At 34.0% G+C, this 22,133-nt stretch overlaps 2 protein-coding genes across 3 annotated transcripts; one reads left to right on the top strand and one right to left on the bottom strand.

Moving 5' to 3' along the window:
- On the bottom strand, positions 1–13,661 carry LOC126812271 (acetyl-CoA acetyltransferase, mitochondrial). Of its 2 annotated transcripts, none has more exons than XM_050538565.2 (13): positions 13,579–13,661; positions 6,732–6,785; positions 5,864–5,981; positions 5,477–5,572; positions 4,052–4,152; positions 3,161–3,253; positions 2,913–2,963; positions 2,563–2,716; positions 2,272–2,364; positions 1,786–1,899; positions 1,436–1,500; positions 754–911; positions 1–433 (listed from the first exon to the last, which is right to left on the bottom strand). In XM_050538565.2, the coding sequence occupies exons 2-13, from the start codon at positions 6,753–6,755 to the stop codon at positions 313–315; spliced, it is 1,188 nt and encodes a 395-aa protein (XP_050394522.1). In that variant the 5' UTR covers positions 6,756–6,785; positions 13,579–13,661; the 3' UTR covers positions 1–312. The 2 variants fall into 2 exon arrangements, with proteins under 2 accessions (XP_050394522.1, XP_050394521.1); XM_050538564.2 differs by lacking the exon at positions 13,579–13,661 and adding an exon at positions 13,423–13,547.
- On the top strand, positions 13,628–21,640 carry LOC126812272 (caspase-7). Its single transcript, XM_050538566.2, has 6 exons — positions 13,628–13,996; positions 16,917–16,980; positions 17,283–17,521; positions 18,325–18,542; positions 19,483–19,666; positions 20,264–21,640. The coding sequence occupies exons 1-6, from the start codon at positions 13,984–13,986 to the stop codon at positions 20,500–20,502; spliced, it is 957 nt and encodes a 318-aa protein (XP_050394523.1). The 5' UTR covers positions 13,628–13,983; the 3' UTR covers positions 20,503–21,640.
- Positions 21,641–22,133: the final 493 nt, after the last annotated feature.

Here is a 22,133-nt window from a genome sequence, read left to right as displayed (position 1 = left end):
ATGACAATTCAATGCCAAGAGAGAAATTCTTAAGATCCCCAAAAACATTACAGCTGTTTATAATATATTATATTTATGTACAGAATTTCTAACATGTACATACAGTAGATAAGTTATTATCACATGATTAGTATTGTATAGTTCATCACAGGTATACACACTCGACATACTTCCCTTCTTGTACCTATTGTATTTACACAGTACATTATTTGTCTGGTATTTAAATATCGTCTTTTAATTGAGATTCCAGATAAATATATATATATATATGATTCATTTTTGTTTAATCCAATTGTTTCGATGTACACTATATTATAATCTTTCAATCAATATAGCAGACGCTCCACCACCTCCATTACATATTCCAGCCATTCCTTTCTGACCTGGTTTTAGATTTAATGCCATATGACCTGTAATTCTAGCACCAGACATACTGAAACATAACACAATATCTATAAAACCTAAAAACAATTGCCAAAAGCTTTCTCAAAGATGTCAAATGACAGGCTATTTAAACTCTTCATTATTTAAAGTATTTTTCAAGTTGCCTGGGTGCATTTCATGTTAGACCAAGTGGAACAATTATTCAGCTTAACCCAAAGATTAAATTTATACTTTCATGCAAATTTCATCTACTAATTTGCATAATTAATGATATCAAAATACCAAGATAACTAATTACTCATAAAACTGGATGATTTTCTCACAAAATTTGAGAATGAGGGGGTTTCTATTGTATAAAAAATGAATTACCCAATAGGATGTCCTATACTGACAGCACCACCATGTATATTAACTTTTGTAGGATCTATATCTAAGGCTTTCATATTAGCTAATGCTACCACACTGAATGCTTCGTTAATCTCCCACATGGTAATATCTTCTTTCTTCACACCTGTTGCTTTTAATACCTGTAAAATTGACAACAAAATATTCAAGTCAATGGAACAGTAATATAATTAGAAAAGTATACAGTACACTTTAAATAAAATACCATCTTGTCAGCACTATAGACAGGCCTGGAAATAACGGTTTTAGATGTACCTGACAAAATGTCAGGCACTAATGAAATAGTACCTGACATTTTCAACTTAGTGCCAGGCATGTATTAATAATATCAATAAAAAAGACAACTCAGTGACAGGCACCAGAGATATTGTGACTGACAAAGCCTGAATCTGTGCCTGACATTGACTGTGACAGGTGTGTTCTATAGACATTTATAATAATTCTTAGTTCTGTGATTAGGTACTCAACATTCAAGAGGAGAATTTTTAGATGACAAAAATCCTGATTTTATTCAGCCCCAAATTACCACTGTCTTGAGATCTTTTATTAACTTGACAATTGCTAGCTATAGCTTAAAAGATATCATGCCTTGCATTATTCTCTATCACTGACTCAAATTTCAAAAAAACATCATGACCATACATACTTTAGGAATAGCTTCTGCTGGAGCAATAGGAAAATCTATAGGTGCCATAGCAGCATCTGCAAATCCTAGAATTTAAAAAAAAAATTCAAAAAAAATTCAAAAGAATTATAATAGAACTCCAGTGCCTTGAGCATGCTTTTGTGGATGGAACTGGTAAAATCATCATCATTATAATTACTAAAACTATTTATAAATTTGGACAGGATCACAAATAACCTTTCAAATCAAAAAATATTTATATCTTTGAGTGACTTAATGTAACAAAATAACCGTTGAAGCCATTGTGATCTCATCATAAAAAACCTCCTGTGATTTTACCTTTATTGTAATAACCTAAGAATTGTACTTGCCCAATATTCTAGCAAGTGGTTTGACCTTTAATCTTTCAGCAGCTTTAGCAGACATTAAAACCAAGGCAGCTGCACCATCATTTAAAGTACTAGCATTGGCTGCCGTTACTGTACCTATATTACAAATCAATTCACTTTGAGAAACCTATTATTTAATGCTTTTTTCATCACATGAATGATTTAAACACACAAAAGATTTATTAAAAATATCCATAATCTTTCTACAGGCTAATAGTGGTTTTAGTTTAGGCAATTTGTTTCTGATATTTAAATCTTTTGTCAGACATGTATAAATTATCCAAAATATCTGTGTTTAGTAGAATGATTTAGGCACCTGAGGAAGTTTCCTAGTAAAAACAGAATCATCAGTGACAGGGCGACAAAGGATCAAAGTCCATACTGATATACTTTGAAAAGTTTGTACCCTTATATATTGGCATGAAAACAGAAAATCAATGTGTTAAAATATATGATATAATAACATACCTCCTTCCTTTTGAAATACTGGTTTTAAAGCCTTAAATTTATCAAAATTTACTTTTTTATATTCCTCATCATCACTAACTCTAACAGGATCACCTGAAGCATACACAATCAAAAATATACAATTAAACATATAAAATCAATCCAGAAATGTGGAGACGATAAAAAGAAATTGTCGCAATTTTAGAATTCACAAACTAGTTTAATTTGTATTGTCTATATATTTTTTATTGTGCATTTTTACTTTTTTTTCCATTTATAGATACTATTACTTATATTACCTTAATTACTTACCTTTTCTTTTTGGTATTTCTACTGTGACTATTTCTGGTTTAAAGATACCATCACTAGCAGATTTTTGACTTAATGTGTAACTTCTAATAGCGTACTCATCTTGTTGTTCTCGAGATATTCCAAATTTCCTAGCAGTGTTTTCAGCACAACTACCCTAAATAAGAAAACTAATTTTTGTATTTATATTCATGTCTGATATGAACATATTGAGATATTTTAGCTTAGCTTGTGGATATTTAAAAAAAAAAAAATTTTATAAACTCTATTGAGATGAGCCATCAGAACATTTGCATTAATTTGTCCCATTAAATGTATTTCAACATTTTATATAAAATATTATTATTACTCACCATGTGAATATGATCATATGCATCTGTTAACCCATCATGTACAATGCCATCCTATAATAAAACAACTATCTTATTACATATCTTACAATTTATTAGAAACAACAATCTTATTATATATCTTACAATTTATTATATAACAACAATCTTATTATAAAACAACAATCATATTATATATTTTACAATTTATATTTACAAGATATTAATTTTAATTACAGAATTAATTTCATAATGAACAACTAAAAGCTTACTATTAATTTAATTCCACCATATGGAGTTTGTCCTCTTTTCATAAAATATGGTACATTGGACATACTCTCCATTCCACCTGCTACCATAACATCCTATACAAAATATACATTATAACTAAACAACCCACATATAACAGTGTAGTCTTGATTAATGTAAAGAATTTCTGAATTTATAACGGGCGATCACAACTAATTTTGCCAATCAATGTCCAGCTAACATTGAAAATATCCAGTTGAAAAATCTACCTTGTATCAGTTTATTACTTAGCATTCCAGACATTTTAAATATTTGACATAATTTTTCATTCTGTTTTACAGATGTAATGCAAAAGCCTTCTTCTAACTCTGCTGTAGAGTGACTGACCTTTGTAAGTTCACATGCATTCTACGTGCGAAGTCACATCACACAGCGTCGATAGCACGTGCATTTTTTAAATAGCGTAAACTGGTCCGGACAGAATGGTGCCATTTACTCATTTTACACCTTCGCGTACTATTTCATGTACCTGTTCACTCTAAATGTGAAATATTTTGTATCTGGATATATTTCAAACACCTTTATTTATTTTTCTAAACTTTAAAAAAATATTTTAGAATATAATTTGCAGAAGGAAAAAAGTTAATATCATTTCAGTGATTGTAACTGTCCAGTGAACATTGACTGCTGATCAGTTTAATAATTTCTTAGTAAAGTAAAATATGCAATCTGATCTGTAGCCAAATTATCTTAAAACAGGTTATACTTCCTAAGAGCATATTACAATAATAAATTTTAGATTTGAATATATATAGTAACTGTAGTGTAAAATCTGTCCACTTTGGAAGTGACACATAAAAAAAACCACCACTACTGCTGTGCTTTTAATCAACAATGTATGAAAGCTAAAATACCTGATGACCACACATTATATTTTGAGCTGCCATCATTACAGCTTTCATACCAGAAGCGCATACTTTATTTATGGTAGTAGTAGGTGTAGATATTGGTAATTCTAATAAAAATAAATAATTATAAACATACATAATATTTATAAGTTTTAGGTTAAATATAATTTTATTCAATTCAAACTTTCAATTTTATCACCACTAAAACGAAATCGTTTACATTGTTTTATCCGTTATGATGCTGTAAGGGCATTCATTATCCTAGGTTCAAATCAGAATATGGGCAAACAACATCCTTGGGGATTTTAAGTCTGGACTGGGTATAAAGTATGCAGAGCTTGCATTAAGATGTACTTAGTGTTTTGGAGGTGATAGTAAAAATCAGGTCTTGTGTATATAGTAGGGAATGTTACAAAGCCTTGATAATTGGAATTTAGATGAAACAGTGCTGTCCACGACAAATTTTCCTCCTTTTCTTCAATTAGAGAATTAAAAAATAAGGTGTTAGACTCTATATGACCAAGTTATTCGGCTGAAAAGAGTTTATACCCTATTATATTATTTCGTTCATTATATTGTATTTGTCTTGAACGTTTCGAATCTGTGCCATAAATTATAACTAGATAGGATCTTCTAGATTCAATGTTCGGTAGTTGAATTCTCTCTATTCCAGCAGGCATTAATAGTGACAATCAAGTAAACAGACTGAAACATATCCACAGTATTTGATTATAGAATTGTGACCAAACTAACTTTTGTATCAGGCTTTTTGCATTTCTATCAATTTGAATCATTTCAGATTTTCAATGGAACGAGATCGTCAAAATGACAGATTACACAGCATGACAGAATACTCAATACCCAAAGTATTACTGTACCTTCCAATACTGGAAGTATAATCTTCTTCAGTTGTATATCGATGTTGTAATTGGTGGCAAAAATTAAATATTTACATTGCTATAGTGCTCATATTTTTATCTCACAATGATCGGTCAGGTAATGCTCTAAAAAACAAACCGTAGAATTGACCGAGGTGTGCCGAATGTTTAAAGGCTTTGATGTTGAAATCACAAGTGCGTCATTGTGTTGATATCAAGCTAATCAACAAAGACCGACATGAGTATTAATCTCACTGATAATTGATTGGTTGTCAATCTTTTGTAGATGAACACCGACAGATTGAAGGCCGGATTACACAATGTTAACTCAATGCAAATTGTGTGACAGAATGCAGATTATGTCAAAATTTGTAATATTTAGAATACAGATCATTCAAAACTTTTTGATGACGGTGTTCACAGAATGCTGTAGTATTCAGAAGCCGTATGTGACAGCGTCCACTGAAGTAACAAAAAAAAAATGAAATGACATGGGGTTTAACACTGAATTGCCTTAAGAAGCAGACATTAAACATCAGGGAGAGAAAATTACCTGCTCCTAGTGTAGCTTGTCTAGATGGCGCTTGTCCTTCGCATGCTTGTATGACATTACCCATATATACTTCTTTAACTTCTTCATTTGATATACCTATATAAATACAATAAGAAAATCAAACCATACTAAAAAAAAGTTAATACTTGAAATGTTTACATTTAAATGTTATTTCAGTGTATTTTAACATTGTATTTATACAATTCACTTCGGTGACTATGTTTTAAAAACTGTCTCTGTGTTTTTTTTTATTTATAATGTTAAGAATTCTATTTATTTTCTTTGTTTCTCATCAATTAAATACTAATCACAGTATCACAAGCAAATATGTCATCAGAGTAATCTCTCTTATATACATATATAGTGAAATTGTCAATACTACCATACCTGCTCGGGCAACAGCTTCTTTTATAGCTATAGAACCTAATCGAGTAGCTGGTACTTCAGCTAAACTACTTAAAAATGATCCAATTGGTGTCCGTGCAAAACTCACAATTACAACATCCTAGAAAATGTACAAAAGAAATCAATCTGATTAAAATACAGATCTATATTTCGTTTCATTATTTTATACTTTCGATGACATACACTTCATGAAGATCTGACCGGTTGTAGTGATAGATCGCATCAGAGGTCATACGAGCGGCTTTTGCCCCTATGATGTCAGACATTGATTAATCAACCAGATTTGACGTTTCTAGTAGTTTACCCACAGTTACGTGCACAGTGCGCCAAGGAGTCGTCGTAACAGACCGCTGCATTGGCTAACCCCTCACAATAATCAGAACGCGGTTTAACAACTCTTCCAGATCCTAGTGTAGTGAAGACAAGTAAAACGAAATTATGAACTATAAAAAACGAAACGAAATAGGTTCTGTGCTTTAATCAGATTGAAATGAAATAGTCCTAATTTCTATTGCCAGATGATAGACAGTGTAAATAAAATTCAAAACTATAATCAATTTCTGTTTAATCTAGTACTGAACCAAGAATTTATTCAGAGACGAACTTGCCCCATGACTAATGAAATTATGTATAACTCATCAGATAAACAAATTTAGCACATTAATTTGACCTACAATATAATTCTTTTAAAATTCCTTATTATAATGGCTGAAACACTGATACATTGTGCATCAAAACATTTTGCTTAAGGTGGATAATCAAAGCTCTTCCATATTAGATTTCAGTCGAGCTTAGGAGAGTGGGAATTTAGCTGAATGTAAGATTAAGAAAAAGGAACCAGAAACACCACCTGTAGTCCTGAAGATGTGGTCATATGTCTGATAAAACTTCTTCCTGCCTGAAGCTGAAAAATATAAAACGAAACAGAGAATATGAGGGGAAGATAGGAATATGTCAAATTATTTTGTCATGATTCCGAGGCAATCTTCAGATTTACCAATAAATCTAGATAAATAGCATATGGTATTAGTACGAAAACAGTGTTAAAATACGCAAGAACAACTGGACCTTTGAAATTCAGAAATGCCATCCTAAATTCAAGTGAGTGGACTTAAATGCTCATCAGCGGAGAAAATGTCTTTATAGACTCTACATATAATATGCCTGTTTTGGTGCCTAGCAACTTTATTCTATACACACCTAAAAGTCAACATTCTTACAAAATGCTGCTGATTAAAAAGGTAATAGGAATATTTTCCCCCTAATGGTGCCATGAAATTCACCAGTTAGTTTAAAAGAAGAAGTTCAAAATGTGTTAAAATTCCCCTATGATGTACGACTGTATCATACATATGGGATCAATCAACTAGATTTGAATAAATCTGAATTAACACCAACCAAGCAACATATGTACCAAATTTGGTTAAAATAAGCACCACCCAGGCTACAACCGTACCAAATTTGGTTGAAATCCTTAAAGTATTTATCCGGGTCCTCTCGTTTCCTCCCACTGCTAAAGACCCCTATGCGCAAGCGAATTATTGAAATAAAATTAAACCATATGTTAGTCCCGAAATGATCTAGTTTGTGTCGAGTGGACGTTAAACCCAATTTCTCCCTCTCTCTTAAAGTATATTAATATTAGATGAAGAAGTCGTAAGTTAAATTTTCCCCCTTTTATTCTCATTTCCCAGGTCCTATAAATCAGTCTTGGCATAGTTTTCTTCTGACACTGAAAATTCAGTATTTATAACCGTACGAATCAGCATTATTTTACAGAACCTTACTCAGTAATTAAGCTAAAAATGCTAAGAAATAAATAATAATCACTTTAGGGTACAGAAACCGGTAGGCATATTTTAAGAGGCTATAGGCTGGAGGTTATTAAAGCATCAATTTTTTAGTTCTAACCAATCTTAACCCACAAATCCCACGAAAATATTTTTTTAAAATAAAAATGATTTTCCAGACAGACCTTATTTTTTGTGGCCAAGTAACCATAAACGCAGGTATTTTCTATTTGGCCTAACAACAATTGATGAAATTCAAATTCAATACACTTTTTTAGTTGTTTTTTTCACTATCTATAGTATCTGTAGGCCTACACTTCAAATAATGGAACAAAATGAAATAGGGGTTTAACCGACTCTGGGCTAATTGATGACAGACATGCAGTGTGCTATGACATGAGGGCAATTTTGATAGAAAATTGATTCATTTTAATTGGTGTGATTGGAGTAATGTCCAAGCGCTTAAATTGTATATAAACATGTAAAATATATATTTTATTATCATTTGTCAAAATGTCTGATACGTGTATAGTTTGCGATTCTTTAGTTCGACCAAGGCAGGAGGCTGTACTGTGTAACGGGTGTGAAAGATGGCAGCATAGAACCTGTAATACTGGTATGTACATTTAATTGCTTACAAATCTAGACAATGCAGTCGCCGTTGAAGACATTAGATTTTTACTAAATTACATGTAATTGCCTAATACAAATCTCGGCAACGTAATCGCAGTTGGTAAAATAAATTTCATTAGTAAATTAGTAACATAAATTTCATTAGTAAATTAGTAATATAAATTTCATTAGTAAATTAGTAATATAAATTATATTTTATATTTTAGGTTGCTTACAATCAACGAGATTCCATTTATAAGTTCTTTAGAAAGCTCCTTGCCTCGCCATTTTTGCCATCGGAGCATATTTTGCCGGCTTTTAGAAAACTGGAGGAAAAGGCCGACAACGAACAAATTAGATCGGTGTTAAATTACGTGAAAGACACTTGGATAGAAAATACTGTGTGGCCAATTTTGTTGTGGTGTGTGTTCGGCCTTACCATCAGGACCAACAACTATGTCGAAGGGTGGCATAATCGTATCAACCAGAAAGCAAAAAAAGGAAATCTACAATTTTATTTATTGACAAGTCTACTTTACAAAGAAGCCAGCCAACTCCCTCAACAGATGAAAATGATATCAGAAGGGAAATTAAAAAGACACTAAAAAAACGGACCCGTTCAATACAGGGAAAACTTTTTGCGATTTGGAAACTTTACAATGAAGAAGCAATCAGCACAAGCCAACTATTAAAGAAATGTGGGTTAATTTACGGTCCCAGCGAATAGGTCACTAGACATATCACGGGCATATCAGAAACTAAAAAAAAAAAAAAAAAAAAAAAAAATTTTTTTAATAAATTGTTGATGTAATAAATATGAATATGCTACTTACCTGTACCATATGTCACGGGCATATTAAAAATAAAAAAACTATTTTATAAATTGTTGATGTAATAAATATGAATATTTGCTCTTATGTAAGGAATGATGACATTTTTAAATTATGTATTGATTCACCTATAAATTATTCGCTTCTTTGTACTGTTTTTTTTTAATAAATAATATTTATTTAATTTAAAATATTGGTCCGAGTGGTCTTCCAACATAAAGTGAATAATTGGATCGAGAAGCGATCCTTTGGGTTGGTCCGAGAGGTCTTCCAAAATAAATTAATTGGTCCGAGGGGCAACATAAATATTGGTCCGAGTGGTCTTCCAACATAAATAAATTGGTCCGAGTGGTCTTTTGGGTTGGTCCAAGTGGTCTTTTAGGTTGGTCTTCCAACATAAAGTGAATAATTGGATCGAGAAGCGTTGGGTTGGTCCGAGTGGTCTTCCAAAATAAATTAATTGGTCCGAGAGGCAACATAAATATTGGTCCGAGTGGTCTTCCCAACATAAATGAATTGGTCTAAGAGGCATAAAGTGAATAATTGGTCCGAGAGGCAACATAAATATTGGTCCGAGTGGTCTTCCAACATAAATAAATTGGTCCGAGTGGTCTTTTGGGTTGGTCCAAGTGGTCTTTTAGGTTGGTCCGAGTGGTCTTTTAGGTTGGTCCGAGTGGTCTTTTAGGTTGGTCCGAGTGGTCTCCGTTTTGGTCCTTGTGGTGTCCGTTTTGGTCCGACTGGTCTTGGTCCGAGTGGTCTTTGGTCCGAGTGGTCCGGGTACCCTGCAGACACATTTATAGACATAACAGCCAAAAAATTTGGTCATAAGGGCCCAAAAATTTAGTCGAAACGGTCCCAAAAATTGGTTGATACGGCCAAACAATTTGGTCACGAGGGCCAAAAAAAAACAAAACCATTTTTTATATGTAGAAAATGATATTTATTAACAAAAATATTGCGTAATACTTAATAGATAATATAAATACATACATTACATAAACATTAATTTAATACATAAAAAAAACCCCATTTATTGCATAATAGATAATATAAATACATAATTACATAAACATTAATTTAATACATTAAAAAAAAAAATACATATAGATATTACATTGTATATCTCCTTTACACTACTGGACCATGAAATCCATACCGCAGAATTAAAGGCAATATCCACAGCTCTTGAGTGACTTATGTCATCCACATAACACAAGCATTTTTTTCTATCTGCACTGATGGTGCCAAACATCATTCAACTGAACCTCCTGTTTTAACGTGTTCTCATTATATCAAAGCCAAAGGGAGAAGATGACCGCCCTCTCTTCTAACGACAGCGATTTTATAAGTGTGCTTTAAATTGACTTTTTAATATACAAGGTCTTTTTATTTTGTGTGTTAACCAATTTTAACGATACTTTTGATATACACGGACGATTGTATTGTATGTTTTTACCAATTTTCAACCAATTAAGTGTAAATAATTTAATTAAATCAACCTGTCCATAATATCAGATCTAATGTATTGGACGTTTTAATAAACAACAACAAACAACAATAATATTTGCTCAGATATTGTTTTTCATTAAATTAAAAATGTTTGGCCGTTATGACCAAATGTTTTGGCCGTTATGACCAAATTTTTGGGCCGTTATAACCAAACTGTTTGGCCGTTTTGACCAAACCTGTTTTTGGCCGTTATGACTACATCCCTTATAAGTTATAATTATTCAACACTATTTTCAAGTAGAATTCTGCGATTAAAAACATACACAAAATAGTTTGAACTGATCAGCCATTACGAGACTCGAACATGCGCAAACCGCATGTTTATTTCATCGCTAAATTCTACTTGAAAATGGTGTTGAATTATTATAAAATTGTGTCAAATACAGTGAGAAATGATTCCTTTTGGCGGAAAATAAAGAATCCCAGTGAAAAATAAAAGGTTAGGGTTCTAAAACAGCCTGAGGTGGGGAAGTGCGGTATTTTACCGTATTTTCATATTGCAGCTATATAGAGTCGAATAGGAACTATCAGTGGACAGCATCCACTCAGAGACAGTTCCTAAAGGAACTAAGTTGGAAGCCACTTTGGCTGAGTGAGTTCAGTAAAACGCAGCGCAGGTTCCCAATATATCTTGGGATTTTCAGGCATGTTTTCCCCTTGTCAGTGATGCAGGACGGAGGTCCTAGAAAGGTCAAGGAACAGTGCCTAGTCTTTTGGATGGGATAGGAATGAAATGAAATGGGGTTTAACGTTCTACTGTTCTGCTCCAACTTGGCTAATCAAGTCCTGTGTAGACCCACAATTATTCACTTTATGTTGGAAGACCACTCGGACCAATATTTTAAATTAAATAAATATTATTTATTAAAAAAAACAATACAAGGAAGCGAATAATTTATAGGTGAATCTATACATAATTTAAAAATGTCATCATTCCTTACATAAGAGCAAATATTCATATTTATTACATCAACAATTTATAAAATAGTTTTTTATTTTTAATATGCCCGTGACATATGGTACAGGTAAGTAGCATATTCATATTTATTACATCAACAATTTATAAAATAGTTTTTTATTTTTAATATGCCCGTGACATATGGTACAGGTAAGTAGCATATTCATATTTATTACATCAACAATTTATAAAATAGTTTTTTATTTTTAATATGCCCGTGACATATGGTACAGGTAAGTAGCATATTCATATTTATTACATCAACAATTTATTAAAAAAATTTTTTTTTTTTTTTTTTTTTATAGTTTTTGATATACTCCCGTGATATGTCTAGTGACCTTTTCGCTGGGACCGTAAATTAACCCACATTTCTTTAATAGTTGGCTTGTGCTGATTGCTTCTTCATTGTAAAGTTTCCAAATCGATCTAATTTGTTCGTTGTCGGCCTTTTCCTCCAGTTTTCTAAAAGCCGGCAAAATATGCTCCGATGGCAAAAATGGCAAGGCGCAAGGAGCTTTCTAAAGAACTTATAAATGGAATCTCATTGATTGTAAGCAACCTAAAATATAAAATATAATTTATATTACTAATTTACTAATGAAATTTATATTACTAATTTACTAATGAAATTTATGTTACTAATTTACTAATGAAATTTATTTTACCAACTGCGATTACGTTGCCGAGATTTGTATTAGGCAATTACATGTAATTTAGTAAAAATCTAATGTCTTCAACGGCGACTGCATTGTCTAGATTTGTAAGCAATTAAATGTACATACCAGTATTACAGGTTCTATGCTGCCATCTTTCACACCCGTCACACAGTACAGCCTCCTGCCTTGGTCGAACTAAAGAATCGCAAACTATACACGTATCAGACATTTTGACAAATGATAAAGAAATATATTTTTTTTAATTGTTTATATACAATTTAAGCGCTTGGACATTACTCCAATCACACCAATTAAAATGAATCAATTTTCTATCAAAATTGCCCTCATGTCATAGCACACATTTTCTTTCATGTGCTTCATCTACTTAATTACCTTGTAACATGGGTGAGTACATTATCAACACATACTAATGTATTAATCACTACTCATTTATCGTTGTTTTGTTAATTAATCTTCTTGCATGTGCTTCATTATGATCAAATACCACGGGTAAGTACTTATAACACTTATAATTTTCATATTAAAACAAACACAATTTATTAAAACAACAATTTATTAGTGATCCGAGTAGTAGTAGTCATATTAAAACAAACACAATTAATTAAAACAACAATATATTAGCAGTCCGAGTAGTCATATTAAAATAAACACAATTTATTAAAACAACAATTTATATTGGTCCGAGTTGTCATATTAAAACAAACACACTTTATTAAAACAAAACTTTATTATTGGTCCGAGTTGTCTCTTTGTTTGGTCCGAGTAGTCCGAGTTGTCTTTTTGTTTGGTCCGAGTAGTCTTTTTGTATGGTCCGAGTAGTCTTTTTGTTTGGTCCGAGTGGTCTATCAATTGGTCCGAGTGGTCATGCATTCGTCTGCACTGCTGTGGCAAGAAATGATCCCTTTGGCGAATAAAGTAGAATCAAGGTGAAAAATAGTAGGTAAGGATTCTAAAATTACCTTAGAACAGAGGTGGAGAAGAGCGGTATTTTCATATTGCAACTATAGGACAGGGCCCGATAGGAACTGTCAGCGAGTCCGCTGAGAGACAGTTCCTACTAAAAAAGGAACTACTCCCAACTCAAATCCAATTCAATTCATTATGACAGTAATGAGTAAAGCAACATTATGTTTTGTGATAGATCTGGGAGTTGTGACTAATTTACCTTCATCTTTTCTAAAAGTCTGCAACTCATATTTATGTTATTTTAGATAAAACTTGTATTTGTCAAATTCATAAAAATGATGAAAAGCAGATAGCTTCAAATGAATGGTAAATTAACCTCGGTTCAAGGTTACAGGAAGTAAAGTATCTACTTGACCTTTTATTATATCCAATCATACCACGTCTTATCATTAACATCCACTGTGTCGGTTGGTTTCCTGGTTCATGTTGAGAGAGCACGCAGGATGTTTATTATTAAAGTTTAAACGCCATTATAATTATGCACAGGCACTTACTATTATGCGCACCTTCTGTCGCTGATACAAATTCAGAATCTCTACCAGACCTGTGCAAAAGGTGCATTTATTTTTGATGCGTTGTGTATACCGGTAGTTCATGTTGGTTGGGCACGGTTATTTCTATTTATAGATATGGACGGGAATTCCCTTTTCCAAGAATACCCTATTTCTAGACTCTAGTCTACGGCGTAGTTTTCTTTCCTTAGTTGGGTTGTTTTTTTTTTAAAAAGGGAGAGAGACTGCTCATAAAGAATTTAATCAACATGGATTACACAAGTAAGTTCTAAAGATTTTGGGGGGGTTGGGATGGCTTAGTGCTCTAGAGTGCCGCGCTTCGACCTCTGGCTGGCCGGTCACCTCTGGCTTGCGGCTGTGGTTTCGAGCCCTGGTGTGAGCGTATGTGGCATGGAGATAGGGGCGCCTTCTCAACCTCGTGGGTTTCCTCAGGGCACTCCGGTTTCCTCCCACTGCTAAAGACCTCTACGCGCAAGCGAATTATTGAAATAAAATTAAACCATATGTTAGTCCCGAAATGACCTAGTTGTGTCGAGTGGACGTTAAACCCCATTTCTCTCTCTCTCTCTCTCTAAAGATTTTGAAAAAAATTATAGTGACGGCACCTGTCCGGTAGGTTACCGGGCATTGTTCATTGGCTGATCTGACCGATACCACGAGTACTAGTAGTACTCAGTAGTAGGTCTTACACTAAATAATGTTTGGTCAGTTAATAGCAAGATGGATTTTGACATTTCTGTTCCATTTCAATGTAATATGACCCAATTGTTGAAATACAAATATGTTGGTTCTATTCTATATTCTATTTGGGGGGTTGGATGGCTGAATGGTTAGCGTGCGCACGCTGTATCATAAAGTCTGTCATTGAGTCGACTGGCGTGGTTTCGAGTCCCCGGTTGTACGTGGCAAGGAGTAGGGTCGCCTGTCCAACCTCGTGGGTTTTCTCCGGGGCCTCCGGTTTCCTCCCACTGCTAAAGACCTCTACGCGCGAGCGCATTATGTAAATAAAATTAAACCATATGTTAGTCCCGAAATGACCTAGTTTGTGTTGAGTGGACGTTAAACCCCATTTTTCTCTCTCTCTCTATTCTATTTCATTAACGTACCACTACCAATTCACATTGTTGTAGAGACTTGAAATATGTTGAAAGTTTCACTTCAGTGGATGTTAAAGGAAACCACCGATGACCTCAAACCAAAATTCTGCCAAATCAATAACTTTTCATTTTTATACGCCCACAATTTCTTGTGGACTTATATTGTCTTAGCCCCTGTTCATCCATTTGTCCACAATTTGTTTATGGACGTACAACTCTATAGGCCTACAGGTCACGGGGGTTGGATGGCTGAATGGTTAGCACGTGCGCGCTGTATCATAAAGCCTGTCATTGAGTCTACTGGCGTGGTTTCGAATCCCCGGTTGTACGTGACAAGGAGTTGGGTCGCCTGTCCAACCTCGTGGGTTTTCTCCGGGTCCTCTGCGTCTGGTTTCCTCCCACTGCTAAAGACTCCTACGCGCAAGCGAATTATTGAAATTAAATCAAACCATATGTTAGTCCCGAAATGACCTAGTTTGTGTCTAGTGGACGTTAAACCCCATTTCTCTCTCTCTCTCCTACAGGTCACAATTTTAATCCGATTTTGACGAAACTTGAAATATAGGTTCATATCCTAAAGATCTCAGTTCCTTTCGATATTGCCAATTGCCATGTACTGGATTGACCACAACTTCTTGGATTATGGCCTTTGATTATACTCAAAATCCCATTTTCAGCTTGTGGACCACTCTAGGTCACAATTTTTTTATCCAATTTTGATGAAACATGAAATGTATGTTTATAACCCAAAAATCTCAGTTCCTTTCTATAGTCGCACATATCGGAATGTAACTTCCTGGATTATGGTCCCTGATTGTATGAAAAATCGCGTTCTTAGTTTGTGGTCCTCTAGAGGTCACAATTTTTATCCGCCCACATTGAAATGTGATCATATATTGTTGTTACCCCCGTTCGTCCGGAGGGCTCTAGAGACTAAAGTTAATATCCGATTGACTTTAGATTTATACATAGTGTTTAAGGTCATGAGACGAAAAAGCCTATTGATTTTCAGTGATTTCCAATAATTCCTGCCAGAGTTATGACCCTTGACTTCTTTGAGAATTCATTAGAGGCTAAAGTTTATATCTGATTGACATTATATTTATACACAGTGTTTAAGGTCATGAGACAAATAGGGGTCACAGTGGGTAAGACGCTGGCTCGCTAGCCTGGAGGTCAAGTGTTCATCCAGATTTTCCTTCGTGGTACCCCCTTGTCACTGATGCAGGACGGAGGGCCTGACAAGGACGGCTGTCTAGTCATTTGGATGAGATGAAAAAACTGAGGTCCCGTGTACACATTAACGTGCACGTAAAAGATCCCTTGACAGTTGGAATTCAATATAAGAGTAGGCCGTAGTGCGGCTGTCCGGGCAAAATTTCCCTCATAGCACACTATATGGCATATGCCCGTTTTCATTAGCCCAGTTTGGAGCAAAACAGTAGGACGTTAAACTCCATTTCATTTCATGAGACAAATAAATCTAATCATTTTCAACGATTTCCAATAATTACTGCTTGCAGTAGCTCTAGACGCTAAAGTTAATATCCGATTGATTTTAAATCTATACACACCGTTTAAGGTCATGAGATGAAAAATCCTATTGATTTTAAACTATTTCCGATAATTAATGCCAAAGTTATTACCCTTGACCTCTTTTGAAAATCTTGTTCCTCAATTCTTCAGTCTTCAGCCATCTTGCGAGGCAACTTGTCGCGTTACGAGAACTGATTCAAATACCAACTCGAAACATACGTCATGTACAAAATGAGATAGTTAATCGAAACAGATTTGTTTTCGTGTAAAGGGGAGGTTGGATGGCCAGATGGTTAGTAAGTGCGCGCTGTATCTTAAGGTCTGTCATTGAGTCAACTGGCATGGTTTTGATTCCCTGGTTGTACGTGACAACTGACAAGTAGTAGGAGTAGAATTGACTGTCCAACCTCGTGGGTTTTCTCGGAATATGTACATGTATGGTAAATTCAATTTAAATTACATGTCTATTTTTAATGAGTTTCTAACTGCTGTGCTGTGAATACAAGCACTATAGTTTCCTTGCCTAATCTTTGGAATTGTTTTTTAAGATAGGCGTCATGACATTTGCCAAGAGGTTGGTCCATCACGAAACTACATACAACCAAGTCATTTGTAAGTACCAATAATAATCATCTAATATGCAGTAAACCTACTTTTGATGTTTAAGACATAATTGTATGTCCTGTTAACATTTTTGATTTGGGGAATTTATAAATTTTTGGTTTCAAGTGTGGAACTACGTCTTTTTACATTTATATTTATAACATTGTTAGTCAAACGAGGTCTTATTTACGTTTCTTCTTAATTCTTAAAGATAACTCTGAAACATAAAATTGTGTATTAAGGAGCCTGAAAAACCAATGTCTTTGCTTTATTATAGCATAATTTCACTATTTTTTCATTGCATTTTTCAGTAGTCAAGGACCTCAAGCCAAACCTTTTAATTACGGTGAAGAGTATGACTTTACGCATAAACGACGGGGTATAGCCCTTATAATCAACAATGATACTTTTGAGGATGGCAATTTAATATATAGAAAAGGATCTGAAAATGATACGATCAAGCTAGAAGCATGTTTTAATAAACTGGGTTTTGATACTAGAATTATGGTTAATGTGACCAAGTATGAAACAGTAAAGTACTTACGACAAGGTAAAGACCTTGACATTATTTTTTTTTTAACACCCAGATTTATTTATAGTTGCTCATAAATTTGAACATTTGGATGACACAGAAAAACTACATCTGTGTACAGTGTTAAATAGCGGAGGTCGATCTGAGCCATGTTTGAAAATTGGGTTTTGAAAAATACGCTATTTTTCAGGCGTGCAAAAATGACCGATAGGCCAGATCTACCGGTAGTTTCGGTCATTTTCTATAGACCTCGATCTTGACCGGCATATATTACCGACATGGAAGCCATGGTGTACATGCATATTGCCATGCACATAAAAGACCCCCCCCCCCCCACTTAATTAGCTTAGTTGAGGTAAAAAAAAGTAGGATGATAAACCCCATTTCATATCATTTTTACATAAAAGAACGCATAGTAGTTGGAATTTATATTCAAGAAACAATTTATTCAAGTGTTTATGGATTTCTTTCACAATACTGGTATACAGAAATATAACTCTGCAAATCACATTCCAAATTATGGTCCAAACATTTGACAGAACAGAACAGTAGAACGTTAAATTTTGAATAGCTTAATGAGCAATCCCAGCCTACTGTAAGAAATTCCATGAACAGCTTTGTCCTGTATAGCATTTACATAACATTTAGTTTCAATTTTCAGACACTGACGCCATATTTTTCGGGCAAAAATGATACCTCCCCCCTCCCCCTCGAGTAAAATCGGTCCGTATGCCTATGGTCACAGAGGTTAGTCTATGTCATGCATAAATTTTTACTTGATGCATTAGTAATAATTCATTGCTTTTTCCTTTTTTTTACAGTTGCCAATGAAATGACGAAAGAACCTGATTTTGACTGTTTTGTGTTAGCTATCAGTTCACATGGTGATGTTATTGAAGGAAAAAACAATACAGTAATAATAAACCAAGATGTTTTAAACTGCACTGACACGTTTATTCCTACTTGTGATGTTCTCAATATTTTTTCGGATGCTAATTGTCCGGGTTTAAAAGATAAACCTCGATTATGTTTTATACAGGTAGGATGATGTAATGTTACTCCAAATATATTGATTACAAAACTAAATCCTTCCCATTCATTCATAGTGACTTCTAATCTAATTTAATAAATAGAAAAACTTGACACTGTTTGTCCCATGTTCTAAGTTATCAGGCAATGAGTGCCACAGACTTGAAAACAAAGCATCTTATCTTAAAACCATGATAATTGAATTTGGAAGCAGCGGTGGCTCTTTGAGTAAGAGGCTGCCTCTTTAACCAAGAGGTTCTGGGTTTTGATCCTGGTGTTGACTGAGATGATTGCAATAAATTTTTTCCGTGTGGTTTCCTCTTGTTAGTGGTGCAGGACGGAGGGCCTGACAAGAAAGTATTTAATCATTTGGATGGCATGAAAAAAACATAGCATCCTGTATGGCATATGCCCATCTTTATTTTTTCCAGTTGGTCCAGAAAAGTAAGAAGTTAAACCCAATTTTGTTTAATTTCATTATTGAATCTTTCAGTCATTTCTGCAATTTAGCTTAGTCATTTTGTATATTAAATATATGGTTAATAATAGATTTTGTAAAGAAATGGAAAGGTATCAATTTTTAAAATGGCTTAGTGAACAAGAGGGAGAGAGAAATGGGGTTTAAGTTAAACCGTTTAATATCCACTCAACCCAAACAAGGTCCATTTCGCTACTAACATATGGTTCAATTTTATTTCAATAATTCTCTACTAGCGCGTAGGGGTCTTTAGCAGTGGGAGGAAACCAGAGAACCCGGGGGGAAACCTATGAGGTTGGACAGACGACCCCACTCCTTGTCACTTGCATGTAAGGTATCGAAAACACGCCACTTGAGTCAATGACAGACCTTGTGATGAAATCTGCATGCGTTAACCATTGCCCCCCCCCCCACCCCTCAGTGAACAAAGCTGATGTGGACTTATGTTTTGTTGTTTATAATTTCTTTCAAGGCATGTAGAGGTTATGATTTGGACCCTGGAATGAACATAGGTGGAACAGATGTGTCATCCATGGAAGTGGTTGATGGTGTCCCTGAATATAATGCAGCATTCGGGATTCGAGTTTCTCAAAGAGTTATTACTAATCCATTTCCTTGCATGAAAGATTTTATTGTGATGTATGCCACACCTCCAGGTAAATTTGTTTATAATTTTTATATACAGAAAATAAATAGGACAAACTCAGGCTGAATGAGACATATGGGTCAAAAATCAAAACTGTGCATCACTTTATGAAGGTTTTTGTATACGTGGATGTGCTTAATTACATAATAACCTGATCTTAACAATAGCAGACATGGATATTGTTGGGGTGAAGGAAGGGTGGGAGACATCATATGTCCTCACTACAATAGGATCGACTCTTGGGATTAACCATGTATAACTCAATGGGATAAACACTGTTTATAATATTATCATTATATTATATTCTGAATAGACTTTCAATATCCTTATTCTTCATTTATTTATCGACCATTAAGGTCCAGTCGATGTAGAACAGTAAGACGTTATACCCCATTTCATTTCTGTATCTGCCCCTGACAATCAGATATGTTTTAATTTTTGAGTTATATGTGAACTATCGGTCTTATTTAATTTAACAGTACAGTACATGGCCAAAAGAAAAACATTTACTAACACTTAATACAGCCAACTGTTTTATCAAGTTACAGCCTTTTTGCTAGAATTTATTAATCTATGTTTTCATATTACATATTATATTTTTTTTCAGGATTTCATGCATTTCGAAGACAAAAAGAGGGATCCTGGTTTATTACAGCTTTAACTAATGTGTTGGGAAATGTGACAGAGAAGAACAGAACTTCTATAAATAAGCTGTTAACAAAAGTTGTTTATCTAGTTGCATATAATTATCAGTCTAACAGTAATATTCCAGAATATGATCGTAAAAAACAAACACCCTGTATTTACTCTATGTTAACGAAATCAATATTTCTCAAACCAAAATAAAATTTGGAGGTTGACAGATAGATTCATTGATTAAATGATAATAATTTACTCGCATCATGTTTATTTCTAATCATATATGATATATGTATATAAAATCTAAATCTGTTCTATTAAACAACATTTTTTGAGGAAACAAATCAGCTAAATCTCAGTTGCACAAAAATCAATGTGAGGATTGTCGGACTGTGATTCCATCTGCTAGTGGCTGTGATGGGGACCTCCATTGGACATTTAGGCCCCTTCAATCCATGGTGGGCCCGTGTCGCAGTTGACATCCGAGAATTTGGTGTAATCCAATGTTGTCGCGTCATACTTCTGACTGGTTTCCGTGTTTCTTTTTTTTTTGTTTATTTAGCAGTCGGTAACGTTACAGTCTTCGCGGATATTACTCTCCATATCAAGGTGTCACTGTTATTTATCATCGACCGACTTCAAATTCGGTTTGATGTGGTTACATTCATATGTGTGGAATAATACTGCCCCAGGGCCCCTACCATGGTTAATCTGGCATTGATATTGTTCAATTGTGGAATTGTTCAATGAAATGTTGAATATCTGCTTTAGGGTCTACTTGAAATAAGTTGGATGACTACTTCTACTGAAGATAATCAACAGATATGTATTTTTGCGGCAAATACTTTTCTTATTTCATACTTCAAAAAACATGTTAAATCTTATCATTGATTTATCCTTGAATGACATTTAGAAGTAGATGTATGACATTCACAACAACACAACTTTTTTTATTACATGCAACGTTTCAATTCTCTTAGCCATACAGGTATCTTTATCAAGCAATGATCAATAATGAATACAACCATACATATCTAGTACATTTGTATCGTAATATAGTACATGTTATATTTTGTACTACAAAGAGATTTATGTCACAGTATTGCATATAATTTATCATAGCCATTTATAACATTACCGTATCTATATAAAATAGATATGCCATAAATTAAAATTATTACGATATATGCTTTGGTATACTACAGTAAGCGTTTCATTAATTATTTGATATGGCTAATTTTAATCTGTCAATATGGCTAATTTTAATCAGTTGATATGATTTGTTAAATTTTATATCTGTTTCCTGGATGTGTATTTATTTTGTAAATAAATATTTGTAAAAGACCTTTTATTTCTCTGGCAACCAATACTAGACCATCCTATACTATTCAAAAAAAGTAGGGGATATTTGATTTTTAAGTGTTATTAAAGTCACCTAATGAAACTGACGAAGAAACAAATGACAAAATGAAATGAAGTTCACATTCATCGATTTATTCCAAATGATCGTTAGACTAAGTAAGGCACAGACTGACCATTATAAGGGTAAAATGATACCCGGGGTCAAACAGCAAAGTTACCACAGCATCACAACCAAGTCAGTAACGGGTAAATCCTCCTCTGTTTGCCAAACAAGCATTGATCCGACGTGGCATACTCCTAATGAGACGTCTAAGGTCATTTTGGTCCAGATTGTCCCATTCCTGTTGCAACGCAGCAGCAAGTTCTTGGACATTGGCAGGACGTTGTTGACGTTGACGTAACCTCTGTCCAAGCATGTCCCAGACATGCTCGATGGGGGAGAGGTCGGGACTCAGTGCTGGCCAAGGTAATGTGGT

This window comes from Patella vulgata, chromosome 2, assembly GCF_932274485.2.
Source record: "Patella vulgata chromosome 2, xgPatVulg1.2, whole genome shotgun sequence".
Classification (NCBI taxonomy): domain Eukaryota; kingdom Metazoa; phylum Mollusca; class Gastropoda; family Patellidae; genus Patella; species Patella vulgata.
The sequence above is the reverse complement of the archived record's forward strand: the minus strand, read 5'-3'. Positions and strand labels throughout refer to the sequence as shown.

What these genes read in the sequence shown, in the direction of transcription:
- LOC126812271 (XM_050538564.2), bottom strand. Translation starts at nt 13,452, where the DNA reads ATGAGTTGCAGACTTTTAGAAAAGATGAAG. An exon ending in ATATAATGTGTGGTCATCAG is followed by an intron (nt 3,254 to 4,051) that starts GTATTTTAGCTT and finishes TATTTTGTATAG; the next exon opens with GATGTTATGGTAGCAGGTGG. An exon ending in ATGGTGGAATTAAATTAATA is followed by an intron (nt 2,964 to 3,160) that starts GTAAGCTTTTAG and finishes GTTTTATTATAG; the next exon opens with GATGGCATTGTACATGATGG.
- LOC126812272 (XM_050538566.2), top strand. An exon ending in CTCGATTATGTTTTATACAG is followed by an intron (nt 18,543 to 19,482) that starts GTAGGATGATGT and finishes ATTTCTTTCAAG; the next exon opens with GCATGTAGAGGTTATGATTT. An exon ending in GATGTATGCCACACCTCCAG is followed by an intron (nt 19,667 to 20,263) that starts GTAAATTTGTTT and finishes ATTTTTTTTCAG; the next exon opens with GATTTCATGCATTTCGAAGA.